The sequence below is a fragment of the Acartia tonsa genome, unplaced genomic scaffold (assembly GCF_053477335.1).
Source record: "Acartia tonsa isolate MP-2025a unplaced genomic scaffold, ASM5347733v1 sca9, whole genome shotgun sequence".
Lineage (NCBI taxonomy): Eukaryota > Metazoa > Arthropoda > Copepoda > Calanoida > Acartiidae > Acartia > Acartia tonsa.
In genome coordinates this window covers 17,365-45,267 of record NW_027649603.1, presented here as the reverse complement: position 1 = coordinate 45,267, position 27,903 = coordinate 17,365, and the positions used below count along the sequence as shown (strand labels likewise).

At 33.7% G+C, this 27,903-nt stretch overlaps 2 protein-coding genes across 2 annotated transcripts in view; both read left to right on the top strand.

The window, feature by feature from the left end:
• The first annotated feature begins 37 nt into the window (after nucleotides 1–37).
• LOC145311631 (uncharacterized) lies at nucleotides 38–5,353 on the top strand. The gene is made up of 6 exons (XM_080150562.1): nucleotides 38–134; nucleotides 887–897; nucleotides 1,822–1,901; nucleotides 3,744–3,790; nucleotides 4,528–4,584; nucleotides 5,281–5,353. The coding sequence occupies exons 1-6, from the start codon at nucleotides 38–40 to the stop codon at nucleotides 5,343–5,345; spliced, it is 357 nt and encodes a 118-aa protein (XP_080006688.1). The 3' UTR covers nucleotides 5,346–5,353.
• A 4,285-nt stretch (nucleotides 5,354–9,638) lies between these two features.
• Nucleotides 9,639–27,903, top strand: part of LOC145311630 (putative E3 ubiquitin-protein ligase ariadne-2) — a gene marked incomplete at its 3' end in the record, with an annotated part of 28,224 nt that continues 9,959 nt past the window's right edge. Inside the window, 12 exon segments of the mRNA XM_080150561.1 lie at nucleotides 9,639–9,767; nucleotides 11,641–11,762; nucleotides 12,558–12,675; nucleotides 13,044–13,255; nucleotides 13,947–14,009; nucleotides 14,780–14,842; nucleotides 16,067–16,137; nucleotides 16,925–16,980; nucleotides 17,392–17,440; nucleotides 18,431–18,551; nucleotides 19,355–19,494; nucleotides 27,788–27,875. Coding sequence (XP_080006687.1) covers nucleotides 9,755–9,767; nucleotides 11,641–11,762; nucleotides 12,558–12,675; nucleotides 13,044–13,255; nucleotides 13,947–14,009; nucleotides 14,780–14,842; nucleotides 16,067–16,137; nucleotides 16,925–16,980; nucleotides 17,392–17,440; nucleotides 18,431–18,551; nucleotides 19,355–19,494; nucleotides 27,788–27,875 — 1,116 coding nt within the window.

The window sequence follows — 27,903 nt, the reverse complement described above, 5'->3', positions numbered from 1 at the left end:
TGTGATGTTGTTAATACCCTTTTAAAGGGGTATTTTCATGTGGGATCTGCCCCTATATACTAAAGACTCTGCTGTTAATGTTGAAGATGACCTAATACTAGATGATTTTGACTGTATATTAAGTGGCAGTGAAGGTTAGTTTTGGTTAGGATGCTAATACCCCCAAAAAGGGGTATTTTCAAGTGGGATATAGGGATTTGGCTAATTTTGATACTAACTTATATAATAGATTAATCAATGTTAAGATTTGAATCCCTCCTAAAAAGGGATATTTTTAATTGGGATATAGGGATTTTGCCACTTTTGATACTTAATTAAGTATATTATTAAATGTATTAATCAAAGTTAATATGTTAATACCCCTAAAAGGGATATTTTCAAGTGAGATATAGGAATTTTGCCAATTTTTATACTTAATTAAGTATCTTATCTAATAGATTTATCAATGTTAAGATATTAATACCCCCTTTAAAGGAGTATTTTCAAGTGGGATATAGGGATTTGGCCAATTTTGATAGTTAATTAAGAATCTTATTTGATGGATTAATCAATGTTGAGATGTTAATCCCTCCTATAAAGGGATATTTTCAAGTGGGATATAGGGATTTGGCCAATTTTGATACCTAATTAAGTATCTTATTAAATGTATTAATCAAAGTTAAGATGTTAATATTCCCTTTAAAGATATGTTTTTAAGTGAGATATAGATATTTTGGCCTATTTTGATACTTAATTAAGTATCTTATCTAATGGATTAATCAATGTTAAGATAATAATACCCCCTTTAAAGGGGTATTTTCAAGTGGGATCTGCCCCTATATACTACAGACCCTGCTGTTTATGTTGAAGATGACCTATTACTAGATAATCCTGACTGTATATTAAGTGGCAGTGAAGGTTAGTTTTGGTTAGGATGCTAATACCCCCAAAAAGGGGTATTTTCAAGTGGGATATAGGGATTTGGCCAATTTTGATACTTAATTAAGTATCTTATATAATGGATTAATCAATGTTAAGATGTTAATACCCCTTTAAAGGGGTATTTTCAAGTGGGATCTGCCCCTATAAACTACAAACCCTGCTGTTAATGTTGATGATGATCTAATGCTAGATGATCCTGACTGTATATTAAGTGGTGGTGAAGGTTGGGTTAGGTTAGGATGCTAATACCCCCAAAAAGGGGTATTTTCAAGTGGGATATAGAGATTTGGTCAATTTTGAAAATTGATTAAGTATCTAATTTAATAGATTAATCAATGTTAAGATGTTAATAACCCCTTTAAAGGGATATTTTCAAGTGGAATCTGTCCCTATATACTAAAGACTCTGCTGTTAATGTTGAAGATGACCTAATACTAGATGATCCTGATTGTATATTAAGTGGCGGCGAAGAGACTGAGACTCAAAATATTACAAATTCACAGGAATTCAGATTATAAATATTTCATAAAACACTCGTAATGACTCCTTGATTTTGAGAGTTAAAGGCAGGGAGTGAGGGGACATTGGGCTGTCTTTTTTACTAGTCCTTAAAGTTTTATAATAATGTTTTCTTGTTCGTTGGCTTAATAACTTTGGGAGCTTTTAATGAGTATTTATTTGTTGGTTCATTATGGTAACTGTTCATGCATCTATAGAAGGTTTAATTTTGTTCATCAATTTATCGGTCATTGTCTTATCCCCTTAGATCTCAGGAGAAAAGCGACATTGACTTGATTATTATTCTATAAAAAAATTACTTCTGGCTTAACAACTTTGGGAACTATTAATGAGTTTTGAATGGTTGGTTCATTAAAAAGAAATATAATATGAAATGAAAAGGAGTCTACTAATGATATTGAAGCTGACTACAACACTACTACTACCAAAACTCCTAAAATAGACGATGAAGACATACAGGAATGGTGTTTCATCAATATAAATACTTTTCCCTCAAAAGTTTATTTAAGCACATAAACCCCAATTTATTTTGCCACAAAATTGAAAATTAAGGGGGAGTGGTAGAATTTTTTGGTCTGGTTAGGTTAGGTTAGGTTAGTTTTGGTACTTGGAAAAAGTTACTACCCGGCCTTCCCATCTATTTTTGAAATAAGGGAGGTAGTTTTATTGCTCAAAGGGCACTTTTTTAGGAAAGCGCCAACTATTTTGATAATACTTACAAAAATCTGCTGTAAGATCCAAGTAATATTATATCAATTTAACTAACATTGAACAATCATCTTTTTACAGGAGCTGCTTAACTATAAATATGTTCATGTCCCTAAACAAGTTGTAGAAGGTATTCTTTCAAGAGTGCTTATATGAAAGTAGCAGGGTGTCTGTCTGTTTGTCTGTCTATTAGTCTTCATTTCTTAAAAGCTTCCTATAGGTCTTGGAGCTGATTAACTATAAATATGTTCATGTCCCTTAACAAGTGGTGAAAGGTTCTCTTTAAACTGTGCTTATATGAAAGTACCAGGATGTCTATCTGTTTGTCTGTCTATAGGTCTTCATGTCTTTAAAGTTTCCTATAGGTCTTGGAGCTAATTAACTATTAATATGATCATGTGTGGTAGGGGTTAAGCGTTTCAACCCTACAACGCGAGTTCGATTCAAAAGAGCCCCTAGCCTTAAGGATTCTATCAATAAAGTACTACAAGTAGTTACTGTTTAAAAGATATATTTGAACTGAATACACATACAACAAAGTTAATAGCTTATATACAAAACAGATTACAAATGGGTTAGGTAGAGAAGGGTGTGGTGGAGATGGGGGGGAAGCCCCATCCAGGTGAGCAGTAGAGTGGTAGGCTCCCGTAGGGGGTAAGGTAGACGTCTCCTGGAAAAGGGTAGGTTGCTGGGGGCATGAAGTGGGGGAGGGGCAGCGCCCCTCCCGTTATCAGCGGTGTATAAGTTGACCGCCGTTTCTGATGAGCAAACAATGGCCAAAAATGGGCTGGCTAGAATTGTGATAAGCTGGGGATTAGCGTCTGGGTGTTATTTGGTAAACACGGAGCATCGCATACTCTAGAAAATGCTTGTCCGTATGCCGCCTACCACACATGTTCCTAAACAAGTTGTAGAAGGTATTCTTTAAAATTAAATTGTGCTTAAATTAAAGTAACAGGATGTCTGTCTGTTTGTCCGTCTATTAGTCTTCATGTCTTAAAAGCTTCCTATAGGTCTTGGAGCTGATTAATTATATATATGTTCATGTTCCTAAACAAGTGGTGAAAGGTTCTCTTTAAACAGTGCTTATATGAAAGTAACAGGATGTCTGTCTGTTTGTCTGTCTGTCTGTCTGTTTGTCTGTCTGTTTGTCTGTTTGTCTGTATGTTTGTCTGTCTGTCTGTTTGTCTGTCTATTAGTCTTCATGTCTTTAAAGTTTCCTATAGGTCTTGGAGCTGATTAACTATAAATATGTTCATGTTCCTAAACAAGTTGTAGAAGGTATTCTTTCAATAGTGCTTATATGAAAGTAATAGAATGTTTGTCTGTCTGTTTGTCTGTCTGTTTGTCTGTCTGTCTGTCTGTTTGTCTGTTTTTCTGTTTTTCTGTCTGTCTGTCTAATAGTCTTCATTTCTTAAAAGTTTCCTATAGGTCTTTGAGCTGATTAACTATAAATATGTTCATTTTTCCTAAACAAGTTGTAGAAGATATTCTTTAAAATTAAATTGTGTTTAAATTAAAGTAACAGGATGTCTGTCTGTTTTTCTGTCTGTCTATTAGTCTTCATGTCTTTAAAGTTTCCTATAGGTCTTGGAGCTGCTTAACTATAAATATGTTCATGTCCCTAAACAAGTTGTAGAAGGTATTCTTTAAAATTAAATTGTGCTTAAATTAAAGTAACAGGATGTCTGTCTGTTTGTCTGTCTTTTTGTCTTCATTTATTTTAAGCTTCCTATATGTCTAGTAGCTGCTAAACTATAATTATGTTCATGTTTCTAAACAAGTGGTAGAAGGTATTCTTTAAAATTAAATAGTGCTTATATAAAAGTAACAGGATGTCTGTCTGTTTGTCTGTCTATATGTCTTCATTTCTTAAAAGCTTCCTATAGGGGAGCTTTATAAAAGTTTTGGGGAAGGGTTCATCAAGAGAAATAGCCAATGGATAAAAATGTCGAAATGTTTTGAATGGAGTATGGACATTTTGGTAACGAATTTAGAGTCATTACGCTTTCAACCTATTTGTTACAGAAATCACCAAGCAAAGTTTTAAATCTACAGTACTTGTATATCATGCCTAGATTAACGAAAAGAGTGACGTACGGACGGAGACGCACAGAACATAATTAAATTATAGAAAAGGTTTGCTTTTAACGCATCGTATTAAAGACAGCTTTCGACGGATATCAAAATGATAAATTATTTGATTTTAACGGCCCGGGCCATGAAAACTGGATTCAATTTAATGATTTTAATTTTAATATTCTTGGAAAATAGTCATACGATGCTATACATGAATTTTCAGTATGGCCGAGAACCTGTTCTAATCCAGCGGATATTAACCGGTTTCGAAGCCATACTGGAATACTTTTCATTTTTTAGATGAAAGAGATGAGACTAAAATGCTGTTCAAAATTTTCTCTAAAAAACATCGTCAAGGAAATAAACAATTCTATAACAGGGATCTAAAGGGATAAGACAATGACCGATAAATGTATGTACAACCCCAATCATGATACACAAAAATACCCCTTCTGGTAATTAAATTAGTGGTTGAAACGTTAGGACACTCAACTTAAGGAACCAACCAATCATAATTTAATAAAAGTCCACAAAGTTATTATTCCTAAGAATCAGTGAAACTACTCTATACTACACTGTCTGTCTGTCTGTCCGTCTGCCAGTAACGCTATGGATAATTGGTGATTTTTTCGGTTAAGATAGATAACTGATTTTTTTTGTGACAAAACTATCAATATTGAAACCATCCCATAACACTTAAATCTGATGATAAAATAGTCAATACAGGATTTATGTGAAGTCTATCCAATCAATTCAGTAGTTGTTGAGATCTTAGGTGTCAGACTAAAACATCTTATTTCTTTATATAATACTAGCGGTTGCGCTCATAGCATCTAGGGTCTCTATATTCAAAGGCATATGGAAAGGCTGAAAAATAACCCAAAACTAAGACTTATTTATAAAAAAAAGGCCAAAAACCATTTCAGAACCTATAAGAAGCTTCACTGTGATGAAGAACCATATCGGTTCATTGGTTAGCGAGATCATTCGGACAAACAAACATAAAGACATCCTGTTACTTTACTATATAGGTATAAGAATTGTTTTTTATAGAAGTGAAAGAAGATTCATCAAACCAAGTTTTAGAAGATTCAGACCAAGAACTACCGGACGTTTAAACTGCAGGTGTTGTTGTGCACAAAGCGGAACAATGGGTTCGAAAATAGGAGGGAATGAAATGTCGTCTTCAATTTGGGTTTGTTGTCTTATATTAGTGGTTTTTTGTCCGTTTGTTTGTGATTGTGTGCATGTGTGTCTGACTGTAGCTTAAGAATTCAGACTAAGAACGTTTAAACTGCGGGTTTGCCTTTCCTAAAAGTAACAGGATGTATGTTTGTTTGTGTGTCTGTCTGTCTGTACCTTAAGAATTCGGACCAAGAGCTACTTGATGTCTAAACACCCTGGTATTCCTTCTATTAAAGTAATAGGATGTATGTCTATGAATCTAAACTAAGAACGTCTAAACTGCGGGTTTGCCATTTCATTAAAGTAATAGGATGTATGTCTATGTGTGTGTGTCTGTCTGTCTATCTGCCCATCTGTTTGTATGTCTGTCTGTTTTTAGCTTAAGAATTCAAATCAAGAACGTCTAAACTTTGGATGTGTCTTTCTTAAAAGTAACATGATGTATGTCTATGTGCATGTGTCTGACTGTCTGTACCATTAGATCTTGCTAACTGCTGGACCGATATGGTTCTCTTTTACAGTAAAACTTTTTACAGGTCCACTATAGACTATTTTCGCCTCGAAAAAAAATACCCCTAAAAATTAACGGGAAGGGAGGAGATATTAGAAAATATTTTTACCTAAAGTTTTATAATCACGTTCTCTCATTCGTTGGTCCCAAAAAAGTTATAAGAACAATTAATAATATCTAAATTTAGGGAGAAACCAGACAATTAAAGCGGGGAGATCTTTACTGAAGAACTTTGAGTATTTTCTAACTTTTTTGCTGGTCAATTCTATCACAGAGGAAAAATTTCATCTTTAAATAATTAAAAATTCTTTTTGTGATGGCTATTTATTGCATCGTATTATAGACAGCATTCAGTTTCCGCGGATATTAAACTACAAAATTATAAGATTTAAAAACCAGTTTTGTTAACCCCGAATTTTATGATTTTTATTCTAATATTCGTAGAAAATCTGGAAAATTGTCACTAATTCGATGCTATACATGATTTACCAGCATGGCTGAGAACCGGTTCTTATCCACAGGATATTAATAGGTTTCAAAGCCATACTGGTAAAAATATTCAATCCTTAAATATATAAGAATAACAGGAGGTCGTATGTTATGTCATGTGTACCTTAAAATTTCGCTTGCGACTGAACCGTTTTGGTTCTCTTTTACATATTTTTTTTTAGATTTTCATAATTTTCTTAAACTTTAAGATCTCGGAAACCTGTCAACCAATGGGTTTGTGAACTTTGTGAATTGTAGGGAAGCTTTATAATAAATGTGTCTTATTTTTTCTCAATCACCAACTTAACATTGAAGCCTCTGGAGGCTATATAACGCGAATATTGTTATAGGTTCTTATCCTAAGATTTTGTCTAGAGCAGAGGATCACGGTAACCGCTGAACTGATATGGTTCTTCTTTACAGTGACGCTTCACACAAGTCCAAGTCCTGGGATGGTTTTAGGCTATTAGTCTACTTTTTACTACCCATAGAATCGCTCCTAGAAGCAAGTGGCGCATCCAATTGCAGGTTTTTATTCAAATAAGTTTATATTATCTTAAAACTAATATGAAACAAATGTCGTCTTTTTAAAGTTCAGTCTTTAAATTTATTTCATTATGAATTCCTATTTTTTCTTTTTAAATAACATTCTTCAATTAGAAATAGTTTTTTTTTTTAATAACCGCGGATAAGCCTATAGCATAAAGGAGAGTGAGGTAGTCAAAAAGGCTTAAACCATCCTTATACTTATATTTAAATAGATAAATAGCCTTAAACAATCCCGGAACCTATGTGAAGTTTCCCTAAAATGAAAATGTATTTTAATGCTTCCCATAAAAGTCTAATCTATTCGGACTAGCAGTTTTCGAGCTTCAGACAAATATAAATCTTAATACTATTATATCCTATTGTATTATGTAATAAGTTTTTTTTTGTCTGTAGCGAAGGATCTCGCTAACTGCTGAACCGATATTATCATCCTTTACAATAAAGCTGTATGGTATTATGCTATATAATCTTTATATGAAGTCTATTTACGGTTCAATGCTATTTTTCTGCTTTGGACGCAGTCGTTAGTAATTGTTTATAACACAAGAAAAATATATAAATATTTTTAAAGATGGAGTCTTTTAATTTTAGGTTTGGTTTGGCCGGTTTTACTCTATTCTACTCTCTTTGTCAATTTAAAGGAATACTCGAGGGGGTGGGGGACCAAAAGGGGGGTTATTTTGTAGATGCAAAGGGGGTGGTTTAAAGTTTATAATAGGGGGATTTTGTTAATAGTAGTATGGGGGATTTCTGTTTCAATATTAAATATTTTTATTTTATTTATTATGTATAATCGATTTATTTTGTTAAAGTGAAAATGTTAAAAATAAATTAAATTATATTTTGATATTTATGAAAAATATTGTTTAAATTATCCGGGAGGTAGGGGACATTGGACTGTAAATTACACTGGTTCCCAAAGTTTTATAAACGTTATTTATTAATATTTGTAAGCTAAAGAACTTTGGGCACCCATATTAATTCTCTAAATTATTTTAATAATCTACAGAGATGGGGTAATTTTGTTTATCATCATTGGAGAGATATTTCAATAAGTTTATAGTTCAATGTCTTATCCCTTAAGATCCCTGAAAATTATACACTAAATAATTTTTCTATGTATATACATTTATAACTATAATGTAAAAAAATGATTAATTTTCTTAATTTTCTTGATTAATTAGTCAAAAAAAATGCTGTTTATTTTAAATATGTATATTGTGAATTGATATTTGAATAGTTATTTATGTCGTATTATAGACAGCTTTACGCGGATTTTAAAATGAAAAATTATTTGATTAAAACCAGTTTTGTTAGCTCTTGCGCCTTCCGGGACTTATGCGATAAAACCTAAACATTAATTTCAAGATAATTTTTGTGAACAGTTTGAATATTTTTTGAGTACAGGCTCTTAATTAATTAATAATTTAAATCAATTGTATTGTAGAACTTTAGAAAAAAATAAAAGGGGTAGTTGCACGAGGTGCATTTAAACTTGAATTTAGTGAACTGCATATTTTTTTTCTGTTCAATAGTTTAAGCTACATCTATAGGACATATATTTAAAAGAATTTCAATTTTCTGATAACTTGATAATCATATTTTTTGGGGTATATGCAATAAGAGATATAAGTTTTCCGGAATTGTAATGTAGGGAGTAGATTTGAAATCTGCATCAAATTTTAAGGATTTTATATAAAATTCGTTTTTTGTATAATTCTTTATCTAAAAGCGGAAATACAAATTAAGTTAATTAATTTTGGCATCCGTGATTGGTGGATTTAAAAAATCTGCGCTCTGATTGGATGTCGAACATCATTCAACCAATTAAAGCGCAGGTAGTTTAAAATCCACCTATCCTATTGGTCAAAATTAATTAACTTAAAATGTATTTCCGCTTTTAGATAAAGAATTTTACAAAAAACGAATTTTATAAAAAAAATCCTTAAAATTTAATGCAGATTTCAAATCTACTCCCTACATTAAAATTCCGGAAAACTTGTATCTCTTAATATGCAACATAAATGGCTGTCCTGTTACCACTGTTACGACTGTTCTGTTAGGTGCTTGATAAGTTGATTGATTGCTATTTATTGTAATACAAAAATATATATGTTAGATTCTTGTAACTTTTGTTTGAAATCCGTTTTCTTAAATGCACTCTATACAACTATCCCTTTGTTAAAATTTTGAATTCCAAGTAGCTAAAGTAATGAAATACCTAGGACTAGGTACCTAAAAAACTTGTTATGGAACTATCCCTTTCAAGTTTAGATACCTACCTCTATAATTTTGCAAAATCCTAAGAATTCCTTTGAGAATAATATAATAGTTATTTATCGCATGGTATTATAATCAGTTTTCCGCGAATATTAAAATGATAAATTGTAAGATCCAAACCAGTTTTGTTAGCCATGAGAAGCTGTAGGCCCTAGTTAAAAAGAAAACTGGTATTAATTTTATGATTTTAATTTTAATATTGTCTGTAATACGATGCTATACATGATTTTTCAGTATGGCTTAGAAGCGGTTCTAATCCTGCGGATATTAATCGGTTTCGAAGCCATACTGAAAAATATATTACCTACCTAAGAATTTTGAATCTGTTTACAATTCATCCATATCAAATTAAATGTTCTGTAAATCAAAAATAAGTTTAATATTTATTATTTTTTTCAGATATACTTATATTACAAAAAACAATGGTTTAGAAAAAGTGATTTAAATTGATTTTTCTAGTTTTTTAGTTAAAACTTAATTGTGAAATTTTGAATAGATAATTTTTCTGTGAAAATGAGTGACCAGGGTATGTACATTTTAGGGTTGGGCCGGATATCCGGCCACACCGGATATCCGGATATTGTAACTATCCGGCCGGATATCCGGCCCAACCCTAGTACATTAAGAAGATTTTTTGGGTATAGTCCCTTTCGTGGGAACGCCCCTTAAGGGGCGATTCTTCGTATTTTCCTAGAAGCTTTTCTCCTAATTCTAGCCCTTGCGGGGGGCTCTAACCCTGCGGGGCAATCACTTAACCCAATATAACCTATTATAATACGACGAATCGCCCATTAAGGGGCGTTGCCACGAATGGGACTATTCCCAGATTTTTTTTACAATCTTATTTTAAGTACCTAGCTTATTATTTTTTTTGTTTGGTTAAGGGGCTTCACATTGCCAATGTTTCTGTGTCAATCCTATTATATAAAGTAGTAAGAGTTTTTTTTGTCTGTCCTGAAGGATCTCGTTAACCGCTGAACCGATATTGTTCTCCTTTACAGTGGGGCTTCTTATAGGTCCTGGGAAGTTTTTAAACTATTTTTTTTACTCATTTTGAACTTAAATTTAAAATGGGATGAGGTCGATTTTCCCCCGGCCCCTGCTACCTTAAGTGCACCTAGAGGCTTTTGGGGCGTAGCCGCTAGTATCTTTTTACAGGGGAAAATTTCAGAGAGGGAGGGGACATTGGGCTCTTTATTACACTAGTCCCTAAAGTTTTATAATAAGGTTGTTTTATTCGTTGGCTTAACAACTTTGGGGATTTTATTTGAAATTTAATTGATTGGTACTTTAAGATGAGTGTCCAAATTGTAATGTACAGAAGGGCTAATTTTATGTATCATCATTGGGGAATGTACATTAAATTATCGGCCAGTGTCTTATCCCTTGTGATCCCTAAAAAATAATGACTTTAAAGAAAGATTTTGTTCAATTATCTTCAAAATAAATAACACACTAATTAGGACTTTGCTTAAGGAACGAGAATAGTTATTCCTCGCATTGTATTATAAACAGCTTTCCGTGGATATAGAATGTACAATTATAAGATTAAAACCAGTTATTTTAGCCCGTGCCTTCGGCACCTTTAATCTTTTGATTGTACATTTTTATATTCGCAGAAAGCTGGATATAATACGATGCTAGACATAGTTTTTTCGTATGGATGAGAACTGGTTCCCATCCACCGGATTTGAATGAATACGAGAATATTTAAAAATCAAGGGTCATTTGAGGGATTCGAAGTTGCGGGTTTTGTAATATTTTCACAGTTGCTTTTCTCCTATTTCTAGAAATAATAATAACCTAAAATAACCTTTCAAAAACTACTGTGAAAATATGACGAAACCCGCAACTTCGTTTCCTTCACATGACTTAAAATCACTAAATGTCCCAACCAACAGTGGTTAGTTGTTAGTGGAAGAATTTTCTGGGGGGAAAAAATGTTTCGAGATTCCAAACTGTCTAATTTGCCGTGTTTTTAAGATAAAGCTAATTGGTGTAATATATGATTCCATTAAAAAAGGTTTTACTTAGGTTAAGGTTTAAAAGATTAAGGGAAAAGCACACAAAATTGAATGTATGTACTCCCCCCTATATGTATTAAGAAATATCTGTTTTTCTCACCAAAGATGCCTAGGCTACTGAAATTTCAATTGAGAATCCACTTTGCACCTAATTATGTCTGTCTGTCTGTTATGCCAACTAATTCCTTCCATTCTGCTTGACTGTACTTATTTTCTCAGAGAGGGAGGGGGCATTGGACTTTAAATTACACTGGTACCCAAAGTTTTATATCCACGTATGATTGGCTTAAAAACAGTGGGTACTTTTATTTAATTTTGATTGGTTGGTCCTAAATTTGTTGTGTCCAAACTTTTCAACCAATTGTTTTAATCTAGACGAGGAGAGTGTTGGTAGTGATGTAGAGGATCAGGAGGAAAGTTATTCTGAGAATGAAGATGATGGTTATGATGACTATTATTCATTCAATAATGAAGAAGAGAACAGATTATTGTCACAGGTAATAACATATAGTGTGTGTGTGTGTGTGTGTGTGTGTTTGTGTGTGTGTTTGTGTGTGTGTGTGTGTGTGTGTGTGTGTGTGTGTGTGTGTAGAAACAGTATTTAGTAGTGTTGTACTTGTATCCATATATAGTAAGAATTAGTATAATAAAAGTTATGGGTCCAAGTAGACATCCTTGCGGCACTCCAAAGTTGAGAATGAAAATGATGGTTATGATGACTATTATTCATTCAATAATGAAGAAGAGAATAGATTATTATCACAGGTAATAACATGTAGTGTGTGTTGGTGTGTGTGTGTGTCTGTGTGTGTGTTTGTGTGTGAGAGAGAGAGAGAAACAGTATTTTGAAGTGTTGTGTCCATAAATAGTTAGAATAAGTATAAAAAAAACGCAGGACCAATTAGACATCCTTGTGGCACTCCAAAGTTGAAAAAACATCCTCTATATACAATTGGATGATCAGGATAGTTAGTTAGTGTGTGTGAGTGTGTGTGTGAGGTGAGAGAGAGAGAGAGAAACAGTATTTAATAGTGCTGTTGATGTAATAAAGTTAGAATTAGTAAAAATAAAAAGCGGGTCCAAGTAGAAACATTCTTGAGGCACAACTTTGAGGACTTCTAATGAATTTTGATTGGTTAGTTCATTCAGTTAAGTGTCATAAAGTTTCAACCACTTTTTGTAATGTACAGAAGGGATAATATTTTGTTTCATCATCTTTGGGAATGTACATCAAATCATCTTCCAATGTCTTATCCCTTAAGATCCCTGAATTTAAAATCTTTTATTTTCAGTTTAACAATAACGAGGATCCTGAATATTTCTCGTACGAATGTTTGAGCGTCGACTCGGTGGAGAAAATATTCAATGAGAGCATCGAAACTGTTAAAGTCAAGCTTGGTCTTTCCCACGGTAACCATTTTTTTCCCACTCTTCAAATTTAGAATAAACAAGGATGAAAATATGAAAAAATAAGAGTTCTGTATATTTTTTCCATTTTTCTCTTCATTGCTGGAAAAACCAGGAGGGGGAAAAAAATAATAAATTTTTGCCTCGGGGGAAAAAATTAATCTTGTGCAGAATATACACCCCTGCAGCATTTTTAAAAGCGAAGCTTAACCAATACCACGACGACGGTCAAACAAACGAACATTTATCAATTTAGAGTAATTTAATAGAGAAATTATTTTATGAGGGTATCTAAACTGTCAAGTCAAGCACTCTCTAGGTAGAGTACAATGTTTAACATCAAATACTAAAATATTATGTTTTATTTTCAGCTCGTTCCAAGCAGCTGTTGCACGCGCACAAATGGAACATACCTGACATTTTTGACAAATACTTGCCGCCCCCCGACTCGTCATCGCACCAGTCTATGGCGGCCGCCTCGCTGCCGGCCACGGGCGCCACGACCGGCGGAACCGGAACTGTGATCTTAAACTGCGAGGTGTGCGCCTGTGATCTTCCTGATATGGACTTCACCTCACCAAAGGTACTAAAACCCAGTGTTGTGGATCCAGATCCGCATTTTTTTGAGTCAAGGATCCAGATCCGGATCCTGGGGTATAAATTTATGGAAAAATCTACCCAAATTTATATAAAATAGACACTTACAAAGACATTCTCGTGATGATAGCCAATCTTTAAGGTTTAGGTTCAGACTTAAAAATTAAAAGTATTTTTGACTTCGAGATTAAGGTATAAATATTTTTTGAAAAATTTGGTGATTTTATTTTTATTGTCAAGGATCCGGTAATAAAGTAACAGGATGTCCGTCTGTATGTTTGTAAGGAAGGAACCGATCAGGTTACCCTTTACAGGGTAGCTTCTCATAGGTCCCGCGAAGGTTTATAACTATTTTGGGGGAGGGTACCACCAACCTCCCGAGAGAAATCGCCCCTAGAAAAAATCCCCCCCCCCCCAATTTTTTTTATTTTTAAATAATGAAATAAAAAAATGGGTTATCGTAGTCAACTCACCACTCCTCAAGTGCCCCTAGATGCCTCTAGGGGGTGTAGCCGCTAGTAATAGTATATAGTATTAGGGCTGTGGACACAAATTCTGTGCTTATTGTTGGCAAATTCTGTTTTTTTCCACGATTTATCCGGTTAAAACTGGACTTTTCAATTTTCCGCGGACTTTTGCCAACCATGATATGCATATAATAATAAAATTATTTTCAGGGCTGTGGACACAAATTCTGTGCTAATTGTTGGCAAATGCATTTTGAAATTCAAATTAATCAGGTACGTGGAGAATATTATCAGGGAGGGGGGGAGGGGACATTGGACTGTAAATTATACTGGTACCCAAACTTTTACATTAAAAAAAGGCACCCTTATTTGTTGCATAAAGAAGCTTTTAGAATTTTGGTGATTCAAACTAGCAGAGTCACTTTTTTCACCTAATAATCGGAAATATACAGAAGGGGTAATTTGGTTTAACATCATTGGGGATTAATATCAATTCATAGTCCATTGTTTTGTCCAATAAGATCTCTAGGTACGTGCAACGTTTCGGAAATTTTGTTACTGCGTTTTAAATTTAAGATTTATTAGGAATGTTGTTTTGGTGTACCAAAAGATCTCGCTAACCGCCAAAGCGATGATGCTCTCATTTTCAATCGAGTTCCTAAAATGTGGAAAAAAAACCTTCTCAAATAACAAATATTAATAGGAAGGGACGAGGGGTAACCGCTCCTAATCTTGGGGCAAATCTCTCTGAAGCTAGGGGGAAGAGCTACTAGTCTTTTAAATATATCTTCAAATCCAGTATGCCTTCAAAACAATGAATATCCGCTTAATTAGTACTGGTTCTCAGCCATACTGAAAACTCATGTATAACATGGGATTTAACAGACAATTTTCTGCGGATAAAAAATAAAACTCATTAAATTAACACCAGTTTAGATAGCATATCATTATCTGGTTTTTATCTTATAATTCTTCATATTAATATCCGCGGAAAGATGTCTATAATACGATGCGATAAATAACTAATATGTTTTTTTTTTCAGGGCGTATCAACTACTATGAGTTGTATGACGCAAGGCTGTGATAATGTTATAGACGAGGATATGGTAAGTTTTATGTCTGTCTGTCTGTATGTATGTCTGTCTGTCTGTCTGTCTGTTTGTCTCTTTGTCTTTATGTCTGTCTGTCTGTCTGTATGACGCAAGGCTGTGATAATATTATACCTGAGGATATGGTAAGTTTGTCTGTCTGTCTGTCTGTCTGTCTATCTGTTTGTCTGTCTGTCTGTCTGTCTTTCTGTCTGTATGACGCAAGGCTGTGATAATGTTATAGACGAGGATATGGTAAGTTTGTCTGTCTGTCTGTCTGTCTGTTTGTATGTATGTCTGTCTGTCTGTCTTTCTCTTTGTCTGTCTGCCTGTATGACGCAAGGCTGTGATAATGTTATAGACGAGGATATTGTTTGTTTTATGTCTGTCTGTCTGTCTGTCTGTCTGTCTGTCTGTCTATCTGTATGTATGTATGTATGTATGTCTGTCTGTCTGTCTGTCTGTATGACGCAAGGCTGTGATAATGTTATAGACGAGGATATGGTAAGTTTGTCTGTCTGTCTGTATGTATGTATGTCTGTCTATCTGTCTGTCTGTCTGTCTGTATGACGCAAGGCTGTGATAATGTTATAGACGAGGATATGGTAAGTTTTATGTCTGTCTGTCTGTTTGTCTGTCTGTCTGTCTGTCTGTATGTATGTCTGTCTGTATGTCTGTATGACGCATGGCTGTGATAATGTTATAGACGAGGATATGGTAAGTTTTATGTCTGTCTGTCCGTCTGTCTGTCTGTCTGTTTGTCTGTCTGTCTTATGTCTGTCTGTCTATATGTCTGTCTGTATGACACATGGCTGGGATAATGTTATAGATGAGAACATGGTAAGCTTATCTGTCTGTCTGTCTATATGTCTGTCTGTTTATGTCATTTGAATTTTGCGTAAATTGGCCAAAGTTCATTAAGTTTTCACTTTTTTTGCTGATAATACCTATTGAAAAAAGGAAATTTAAACCGATAAATATCGCTGGATTGGATTCTTTGCCATTCTAAAAATCAAGTATAGTATCGTTTTAGAGACAATTTTCCACACAAAAAAAAATAAAAATAAAAAAAATTATTACTAACTTTGTTAGCACGGGTTTTTGGCCCTTAGGGGCAAGAAAACGGGTTTTAATCTTTTATTTTTCTATTATAATATCTGTGGAAAACTGTCTATAATATGATATGATAAATAACTATTAGATTTCAAAATTGTTGAAAAACTAATTTTCTTTTTATTTTAGGTTTTAAGCATTATACGAAAATCAGACCTCGTTACAAAATATAAACATCTGTCCTTCTTAGAGTATGTCAGGTGAGGGTTAATTTTGTGTATTATCATTGTGGATGTACGTCAATTTATCGGCCATTGTCTTATCCTTTAAGATCCCTGATTTAGTCCTTGAATTATTTATTTAAGGTGAATTAAAGGGACGTTGGGCTGTTTATTACACTAGTCCCCAAAGTTTTATAATAACATTTTCTTATTCGTTGGCTCAATAACTTTTGAAGCTTTTATTGAATTTTTATTGGTTGTTACATTAAGTTAAGTGTCCAAACGTTATAACCACTAATTTTTATCTACAAAATTAGTAATTTTGTGTTTTATCAATCATTGGGGATGCACATCAATTTATCGGCCACTGTCTTATCCCTTTAGATCTAAATAACTCCTTACCTAGGTAGTTAATACAATGAGTATACAAATATTAAAACAATATCCATAGGTACCTATGAAACTTTTTAATGCGATTTTATTACTAAATATGAAGGGCTAGCAACAGAAGGGATTATTTATTTATCATCATTGGGGATGTACATCAATTTATCGTTCATTGTCTTATCCTTTAAGATCCCTATAAATATTAGAGTAAAACAATAGAAAGTAAGGGGGTTAAAGAGGTCCCTGTGCCGACTTTCAATTTGGTCTTTGAAAATTAACTAATAGCGTTGGGAATATTAACACAGTCCAGTCACTACAAAAGAGCAGAAAGCAATTTGCTAGCAGACAAAAAAAGGTCCCCAACAGGGGGATCCAGGAAATTGACTAGTTATTCTATAGATTTATTCTACAGATATTGAAATTACAATAATTTTTTCAGATGTCACCCGAACCTACGGTTTTGTCCCGGCCCGAACTGCCCCATCGTAATAAAGGAATGGAAATATAAATACTTGGATGTTGCACCAAATTTTCATGTACTCAAGTAAAGCAGAGTATGCTAATTTTCATCGAGTAAAGGCAGAGTATGCCAATATTTCGTTAAGTAAGGCAAAGTATAATAATATTTCATCAAATAAAGCAGAGTATGCCAATATTTCATCAGGTAAAGCAGAGTATGCAAATTTTTTACCAAACAAAGCAGCATGACAAAAAAAATAAAAAGATGAATTAAACATTTTTTTCCGATTTATTTACCAACAGAGAATCAAATGTATTATAGGTAGGTAAAGTAGATGTTGAGCTTTCTCCTTCCCCCAAGTGCCCCATGAGGCATCGATGGGCATAGCCTTGTACATTAATTATTTTAAAATATATCCACGTAATTTATATATCCAATATTAAAGGCTGCGGACTGTGTGTCTAAAAGCGCTATCTGTGTTATGTGTAAGTCAAGGTAGGTTGTATTGTTACAGGAATCATCATCCAAAGTTTTAAATCGATAGGACAATTCAAAACAAGCCTGAATTAACGAAAAGAGCAATACGGACATGCAGACCCTAATTATAGAAAAGCTTTGCTTTTAAGAAGGATTTGTACTATTGTAGTTGTACCGACCAATAAAAGGACTGATTGAAGATGAGCCAACTATAAAGAGATCCCATAAAACAAAGTGTTTAAGCACCACATTTAGAGACATCATCTTTGAAAGCTAATAATAAATAGATACCTAGCTTAACCAGTCTGTTACTTTTTAGTAATTTCATTAGTTTTCCATGAAATAGAAAGTTATTTCAAAACTGTTTTTTTGGGCATGTAAGTAAACTGAAGTGTCTGTTTTGTAAGCATTTTTTACAGACTTATGGCCAAAAACATGTTTTGTTATGATCGAGTTATAAAAAAGTAACAGACTGTACTTTGTCTATTAAGATCACTATGTAGATCCCCAGTCCTTCTGTGGAAAAATTGAATAAATATTAGATAAATTACCTATTTCATCATATTGTCATTTGTTGTATATAATTTTTGTATTGTCCCCTCCCTCCCTGATTTCTTATATTTCTTGTAGAAACTATGAAGAAATTGTTTATTAGGAGGAAGGGATTTTTCATGAAAATAGTTTAAAACCACCACAGGACCAGTAGGTATAATTCCTGAATAGTAGAGCCAAATCGGTTCAGCGGTTACCGAGATCTTAAGCTTCATACGGACAGACAGACATCGTACTACTTTGCATATAGATTATTCCATCTAATTTAATATTTCTAATACTTTTTTCTAGATTTTGTTTTAAATAGTTGACCAAGTGACCAATCAAAATTCAATACAAGCCCCCAAAGTTTTTAATCCTACGAATAAGAAACATACGTTATTATAAAACTTTGGGGACTAGTTGAATATTGATAAACAGCTCAATGTCTCCTCCATCCATTAATATTTTTTTTAGATTTTGTTTCAAATGCGGGAACTCGTACCACGCGCCTACGGACTGTGAAACCATCAAGAAATGGTTGACCAAGTGCGCGGACGACAGCGAGACGGCCAACTACATATCAGCAAACACAAAGGTACCCAAAGTTTTATCCTGGCGTTATCCAACTACATATCTGCAAACACATAGGTACCCAAAGTTTTATACGAGTGTTTTCCAACTACATATCAGCAAACACATAGGTACCCAAAGTTTTATCCTAGCGTATTCCAACTACATATCAGCAAACACATAGGTACCCAAAGTTTTATCCTAGCGTATTCCAACTACATATCAGCAAACACAAAGGTACCCAAAGTTTTATACGAGTGTTTTCCAACTACATATCAGCAAACATAAAGGTACCCAAAGTTTTATCATAGCTACGTTTTCTTTCTTTGTTGGCTTAACAACTTTGGGGACTTTATTTGAATTTTGATTGGTTGGATTATAAATAAAGCTCCTATAATTAACATAGCGAAGGGCATATAAAATAGCCTTAAACCGTCCGTAGACATATTTTTAAAAATAACATAGCCTTAAACCATCCAGTGAGCCATGTGAATATTTCCTACAATAGATTCGCCCCTAGCCTCTAGGGGCTTTGCCCCAATAGGTGATCAAAAAAAATTAAGGTGAAAATCGTAAAAGGACCAGGGAAATCTTCAGCAAAAAAAAGGACCAAGGAAATCTTCTGCAAAAAAGAGGGGGAGATTTTTTTTTTTAAAATAGCCTAAAACCAACCACAGGTTCAGTAGGTATACCCTTTAGAGTATAATCCAATCGGTTCAGTGGTTACCGAGATCTTAAGCTTCAGCCTGACGGACAGACATCATTCTACTTTGTATTATAGATTACATACAAGAACTGTCTGATTAACAATTTAATCTGTAATTGTAGGACTGTCCGAAGTGTAATATTTGCATCGAGAAGAACGGAGGTTGTAATCATATGCAGTGTTATAACTGCAAGCATGAATTTTGTTGGATGTGCCTGGGAGACTGGCGGTCACATGGATCTGAATACTACGAATGCTCCAGGTAGGAATTTTTTAGCGCCAAAAAACCTTTTTCTTTAGATACTTGACTCCTATTGGTCAAGTATTTTGGGAAAACAGAAATTTGACCAATCACAAAACTTGTTCTTGTATGAATTACTAGGCTGGATTCTTTTTGCGCTTTTTTATTGTATGAAACCTGTGATTGGTCAAAATTAGCTTGATATAAAAGTGCAGATTTGATATTGGGTCAAGTATTTTAGGTAAAAAGAAATTTGCTAATCGCAAATCTTGTTTACCTATATATTCTGTTGGAGTTTTTGTTTATTATACAAAACATGTTTGTTAAGGTACCTACTTAATATGTAAATATGATCTTCTGTTTGTAAATTTTAAAGACAAAGCTTTTCTTCATTTAGAGGTGGTTCGTACTCCGTCCTTTAATCCCCAATATTGATTTAAGCATTTTAGAATCTTCCCATCGATTTGAAACTTAGTATGTTGAATGTTGATTCCTATATTTGTTAAGTACAATGTAAAATGCAAAGCATTTATGTGAAGAAGTCTTAGAATGTAAGTATGTCCATAATAAACATCCCCTGCATTAAAGAAATGCTGCACCAAATATACATAGACGTCTTGTTCAGACCTACAAATGATAATGACAAAAAGCACTGGACATTTTTCTGTTATAAAGAATCTTTGTCTTTATCGTCCATTGTCTTATCCCTTAAGATCCCTGCAGTAACTTTATTAGCTAAAAACAAAAAAGGGGTAATTTTGTTTTATCATCATTGGGGCTATACACTAGTACACCAATTAATCCTCCATTGTCTTATCCCTTTAGATCCCTGAATGTGTTGTATACACAACTGCAGTAACTTCATTAACTAAAACCAAAAGGGGTAATTTTGTTTATCATTATTGGGGATATAAATACTGGTACACCAATTAATCCTCCATTGTCTTATCCCTTAAGATCCCTGTGTACACTACTGCAGTAACTTCATTAGCTAAAACAAAAAGGGGTAATTTTGTTTATCATCATTGGGGCTATACACTGGTACACCAATTAATCCTCCATTGTCTTATCCCTTAAGATCCCTGACCTGTGTATTGTATACCACTGTGCAGTAACTTTATTAGCTAAAACAAGAAGGGGTAATTTTGTTTATCATCATTGGGGATATACACTGGTACACCAATTTATCCTCCATTGTCTTATCCCTTAAGATCCCTGACCTGTGCATATTGTATGCCACTGCAGAAACTTTATTAGCTAAAACAAAATAGGGGTAATTTTGTTTATCAACATTGGGGATATAAATACTGGTACACCAATTAATCCTCCATTGTCTTATCCCTTAAGATCCCTGACCTGTGTATGTGTATACCACTGTGCAGTAACTTTATTAGCTAAAACAAAAAAGGGGGTTAATTTTGTTTATCATCATTGGGGCTATACACTGGTACACCAATTAATCCTCCATTGTCTTATCCCTTAAGATCCCTGACCTGTGTATTGTATACCACTGCCATAACTTCATTAGCTAAAACAAAAAGGGGTAATTTTGTTTATCATCATTGGGAATATAAATACTGGTACACCAATTAATCCTCCATTGTCTTATCCCTTAAGATCCCTGACCTGTGTATTGTATACCACTGTGCAGTAACTTTATTAGCTAAAACAAAACAGGGGTAATTTTGTTTATCATCATTGGAGATATACACTGGTACCCCAATTTATCCTCCATTGTCTTATCCCTTAAGATCCCTGACCTGTGTATTGTATACCACCACTGCAGTAACTTTATTAGCTAAAACAAAACAGGGGTAATTTTGTTTTATCAGCATTGGGGATGTACTGGTACACCAATTAATCCTCCATTGTCTTATCCCTTAAGATCCCTGACCTGTGTATTGTATACCACCACTGCAGTAAGTTCATTAGCTAAAACAAAAAAAGGGGTAATTTTGTTTATCATCATTGGGGATATACACTGGTACACCAATTAATCCTCCATTGTCTTATCCCTTAAGATCCCTGAGCGTGTAAACCACTGCAGTAACTTTATTATCTAAAACCAAAAGGGGTGGGTAATTTTGTTTATCATCATTGGGGATATACATACTGGTACACCAATTAATCCTCCATTGTCTTATCCCTTAAGGTCCCTGACCTGTGTATTGTATGCCACTGTGCAGTAACTTTATTAGCTAAACAAACAGGGGTAATTTTGTTTATCATCATTGGGGCTATACACTGGTACACCAATTAATCCTCCATTGTCTTATCCCTTAAGATCCCTGTGTACACTACTGCAGTAACTTTATTATCTAAAACCAAAAGGGGTGGGTAATTTTGTTTATCATCATTGGGGATATACATACTGGTACACCAATTAATCCTCCATTGTCTTATCCCTTAAGATCCCTGACCTGTGTATTGTATACCACTGTGCAGTAACTTTATTAGCTTAAAACCAAAAGGGGTAATTTTGTTTATCATTATTGGGGATGTACTGGTACACCAATTAATCCTCCATTGTCTTATCCCCTAAGATCCCTGACCTGTGTATTGTATACCACTGTGCAGTAACTTTATTAGCTAAAACAAAGCAGGGGTAATTTTGTTTACCATCATTGGGGATATACACTGGTACACCAATTAATCCTCCATTGTCTTATCCCTTAAGATCCCTGACCTGTGTATTGTATACCACCACTGCAGTAACTTTATTAGCTAAAACAAAACAGGGGTAATTTTGTTTTATCATCATTGGGGCTATACACTGGTACAACAATTAATCCTCCATTGTCTTATCCCTTAAGATCCCTGTGTATTGTATACCACTGCAGTAACTTCATTAGCTAAAACAGGAAGGGGTAATTTTGTTTATCATCATTGGGGCTATACACTGGTACACCAATTAATCCTCCATTGTCTTATCCCTTAAGATCCCTGACCTGTGTATTGTACACCACTGTGCAGTAACTTTATTAGCTAAAACAAAACAGGGATAATTTTGTTTATTATCATTGGGGCTATACACTGGTGCACCAATTTATCCTCCATTGTCTTATCCCTTAAGATCCCTGACCTGTGTATTGTATACCACTGTGCAGTAACTTTATTAGCTAAAAACAAGAGAAGGGGTAATTTTGTTTATCAACATTGGGGCTATACACTGGTACACCAATTAATCCTCCATTGTCTTATCCCTTAAGATCCCTAAATGTGTAGATATACTGCAGTAACTTTATTAGCTAAAACAAACTAGGGGTAATTTTGTTTACCATCATTGGGGATATAAATACTGGTACACCAATTAATCCTCCATTGTCTTATCCCTTCAGATCCCTGACCTGTGTATTGTATGCCACTGTGCAGTAACTTCATTAGCTAAAACAAGAAGGGGTAATTTTGTTTATCATCATTGGGGATATACACTGGTACACCAATTAATCCTCCATTGTCTTATCCCTTAAGATCCCTAAATGTGTAGATATACTGCAGTAACTTCATTAGCTAAAACAAAAAACTTTGAACTCAACGCAAAATATTTTTAAAATTTTAGATGCTACTCTATAATTTGATTTAAACGTTTGTTTGTATTTCTGGACATTTTCGGAGTAGGTAGGTATGCAGGGATCTACAGGGATAAGACAATGGCCGATAAATTGATTGTATATCCCCAAAAGTGATAATACACAAAATTACCACTTCTGTAGATTACAATTAGTGGTTGAAACGTTTTGAAACACCCAACTTAATGAGCCAACCAATCAAACCGTTTTCAAATTCATTGTGTTAGGACAAAATGTCATAATATTTACAGTATTGTAGTTTACTATTATTTTTTCCCAAAAATGTTGTTATCTTGTATTTTAAACTTTTCTTACCTACCTATGGGTAAATTTGACCTTGTAGATGGTATTAGCAAGAATTTCTCTGTTTTTTCTCTGAGTTTCTGCTAATTAGAGTACATTTTGTCAGGGAGGGAGGGGACAATGGTCTGTTTATTTTTCTACTCCTCAAAGATTTAAGATAACGTTTTCTTATTCGTTGACTTAGCAACTTTGGGGTCTTTTCTTTAATTTTGATAGGTTGGTTCATTAAGTTGATTGTCCAAACGTTTCAACTAATAATTATTATGTACAGAAGGAGTAATTTTGTGTATTATCATTGGGGATGTACATTAATTTATCGGCCATTGTCTTATCCCTTTAGATCCTTGGTTTTTTTCTGTGTTTTTGCTATTTAGAGTACATTATGTACGTGAACAATGATTTAAAGTTTAGAAATATTCTAGTATTTTTAAGGGGGAAGGTGGAAGTGACACTTTTTAAAACCAAAACTTGAAGTCAAAGAAACTCAACTAAATTAAGAGGTACAATATGGAACTGAGAAGAAATGGCACCAGAACCGCCGATTCCGCCGATTTTTTTGCGTTTTCTCGCGAAATTTAAATATAAGGAACGACAGGAAAGTGGAAGGCTTCTAATGCAGAAGAAGAGAAGTGTGGTTTTACTAGAAGTAAAATATATTTACATTTGACACTTGCGATTTTTTTTAATATTGACATATTTGAAATATTACAAGTGTCAAGTGGAAATATAAGGAAAATTTTTATGAAAAAAAGGTTATCTCAGATGATTGAAAATTCAATTGTCTAATTTGGAGAGAAAAGGCAAAATTAAATTTCGGCGGGAAACTGTGGTTTTTGGCGGGATCGGCGGTTCCACCGCCGTTTCTTTACAGTAAGTGTCACTTCCGCCCCCTCCCTTTGTTTCTCGGTGCCCCTAGCATAAAGATGATTTAGGGAGGAAAGAGGAAAATGGCCTAAAACCTTTCCCAAGACTAGTTTTATCGCCCCGGGGCTTGAAAATGAGATCAGGAAAATGGCCTAAAACCACTTTTAAAACATTTCTTAAGCTTTCCTGAAATTTACATCCAATTCGGACAAGCATTTATCGAGATCTTCAGCTTCAGACATAATTAAAACCTTATTTTATATCAAAGGATAGATTTAAATTATCCCAGGTTCAATATAAAGCTTCACTAGGATGCTGAACTTATTCAGTTCAGTGGTTGGCGAGATCTTTACGGACATACAAAAAAACTCCACCATGCAAATGATTAAATAGACTTTTTTTACAATAAAATTATCACTAGTTTGTTAGCACTGGCCTTCAGGCCCTAGGGTCTAACAAAACTGGTTATAATCTTACAATTTTTTTATTTTGGAAAGCTGTATAATACTATTGGATTAATACCTAGATATTTAAAGTTTTGAGATTTCGAATTTTTTCTTCCCAATACCTGTTTTAATGAAGCTAGCTGAATTTTTAACATTCTTGGAAGCTTTCAGGGAGGGAAGAGGAAGCAATGGACTGTTCATTAACTAGCCCCCAAAGTTTTGTTATAGCGTTTTCAGATTCGTTGTCTTAATAACTTTGGGGACTTATATTTGATTGGTTGGTTCATTTAGTGTCCAAACGTTTCAACCAATATTTTTTATCTACAGAAGGGGTAATTTTGTGTATCATCATTAGGGATGTGCATCAATTTATCGGCCATTGTCTTATCCCTTTAGATTCCTGGATGTTTGAAAATGTAAATGTCCTTTTTTCCCTGAACTAAAAGAACCAAAAAAAGTTGAATTTTTATTTGAGATGAAAGATTATGTATGAAAGTTTAAACATGGTTTCTAAAAACACTTAAGTACATTATTATAATAGCTCGTTATCAGTCTAGATCATACTGAAAATATACTGTCATCCTATTGAAATAACACCTCAAGGCTAGGCTTAAAGATACCTAATTTAACTTTGAATATTACCATCATGGAGAGGATAAAAGATTGTTTAAATTAGTTTTAAACCAGGGATCTAAAGGGATAAGACAATGGCCGATGAATTAATGTACATCACCTTTGATGATAGACAGAGCTATCCTTTCTGTAGAATAAAAGGGGGGGGGGTTAATGCAACTATCTCATAATCAGTGAGCAAATGGCACTTAGAATTCGAATTTCGATCTGAAATTTTTCATGAGTAATCCTTGGTAGGTCTATTTTCCCTAAATCGAACAAAAAGTTAAAAAAGTAACGGCTGGCGGCTCAGCCGTTTTGCCATTTTTCGGTTATCTATAGTGCAAATAAGTCACGAAACCTATCTCTGCATAATAATCTTAGCCACTCTAAAACGCTATCAAACGGTTCTAGACGGTAGAAGTTTTAAAAATGGTTATTGCTATCATTTAACATGAATTAAACAAAAAATATGTTTTAAAAAGTTAATTCCTACGTAGTTGATGATGGATTTACCCTGAAAATAGGCAAAAACCGGCTAAACGGCTGAGCCGCCAGCCGTTACTTTTCCAACTTTTTGTTCGATTTAGGGAAAATAGACCTACCAAGGATTACTCATGAAAAATTTCAGATCGAAATTCGAATTCTAAGTGCCATTTGCTCACTGATTATGAGATAGTTGCATCCACCCCCCCCCCCCTTAGTGGGTGAAACGTTTAAACACTCAACTTACTTAACCAACCAATCAAAATTCACCCAAGTCCCCAAAGTCTGTAAGCTAACGAATAAGAAAATGTTATTCTATAAATTTGGGGACCAGTGTAATAAACAGCCCATTGTCCCCTTTCTCTCTATTTTTAAACAGTAAAACAATTTGGAATTTTTTTTACATTATGGTAAAGTTTGATTTTTTTATAAACACAAAATTTTTTAAAATCTTCTAATTAATTTCTAAAACTCTTCGAATAAAAAAAGAAATATATTTTTGGATCTTTATCCCCTTAATTCTTATGTAGGTAGTACTTTCATACCTTCAAAGACTTTAAGTTTATAATTATAACTTTTAATTATATGAATATATGTTTATGTATTCTTTTCCCTTTTTTTCATAATGTTTTTAGGTTAAAAAGATCATTAATGACGTTTTGATTTTAAGGTTCAAATTTTGAGTATTTAGATTTACAATGTAGAAAATATGTCAATGCATTTTTTGACTTTTCGATATCATTTGACAGAGTATCCTATTTCACACAACATATAGATATTATATCTTTTATGTTACTATACTTCTTTTTCTAATATCATGAAAGCAATTTGCAAATTATTATTTTATTCATACTTCTAGATCATAGCATATGACAGAATTTCTTCCATAGTTATTTATATTTCATTTATAAGGAAAGCTAATGCTACCCCAAATCAATATTTTTCTGTGACCTCATGAAAGCATTTGACACAGTATAATTTAAACTTTTATTTGGGTATAAGGAGAATCCTAATATAGCCAATGAGTCAACCTTATTTTTATACATTATCATAGCATTTGACAGTGTTAATCAAACTTTTTTGACTTCATGAAAGCATTTGAAACGGTATAATTAAATATTTTATTTTAGATATAAGGAGAATCCTAATATAGCCATTGAGCTACTTTTTTTAGACATTACCATAACATTTGACAGTGTTAATCATTCTTTTTCTGATGGAACATAGCAAAATAGTCAGTGTATTTTTAGACCTTACTTTAGCATTTGACAGCGTTACCCATTCTTTTTCTGACCTCATAAAAGCATTTGACAGTGTTACTTATTCTTTTTTGACGTCATGAAGCATTTGACACTGTATGTTAACTTTATTTCTGGTACAATGAGAATCCTAGCATAGCCAACAGGGCAGCGTATTTTTATACCTTACCATAGAATTTGACAGTCTTAATCATTCTTTTTCTTTTTCATTCTTTTTCTGACCTCATGAAAGCATTTGACACAGTATAATTTAAACTTTTATTTAGGTATAAGGAGAATCCTAACATAGCCAAAGGGACTACATGTTTTTAGACATTATATTAGCATTTGACAATACTATTTTTTGTGTATGAGGAAAATCCTGTTTTTCTGACCTCATAAAAGCATTTGACATCTGTATTTAATCAATCTTTATTTAGGTATAAGGAGAATTCTAACATAGCCAATGAGCTAGCATATTTTTAGACCTTGTCATAGCATTTGACACTGTATGTTTTCTATATTTCAGGTATAAGAAGAATCCAAACATAGTCAACGAGTCGGTGTATTTTTTAGACTTTATCAAAGCATTTGACAGTGTTAATCATTCTTTTTCTGACCTCATAAAAGCATTTGACACTGTACGTTTTCTTTATTTCAGGTATAAACAGAATTCTAATTATAGCCAAGGAGTCAGTCAGCACATTTTAGACCTTATCATAGAATTTGACAGTGTTAATCATTCTTTTTCTGACCTTATCATAGCATTTGACACTGTATGTTTTATTTATTTTAGGTATAAGGAGAATCCTAACATAGCCAACGAGTCAGCTCATGCACAGGCTAGAGAAGCTCTCAAGAAATATCTACATTATTTTGAGCGGGTAAGCAGTCAAGATTTTTTTTTGAAAA

Bases quoted from the DNA above. Each gene is read 5' to 3' on its own strand.
- LOC145311631 (XM_080150562.1), top strand. From the start codon at position 38: ATGTGGGATCTGCCCCTATATACTAAAGACTCTGCTGTTAATGTTGAA. The intron at 1,902-3,743 runs ATGGTGTTTCAT...ATAGGTCTTGGA, and splicing joins GACGATGAAGACATACAGGA to GCTGCTTAACTATAAATATG. The intron at 4,585-5,280 runs GAAATAAACAAT...TGTTTTTTATAG, and splicing joins CTCTAAAAAACATCGTCAAG to AAGTGAAAGAAGATTCATCA.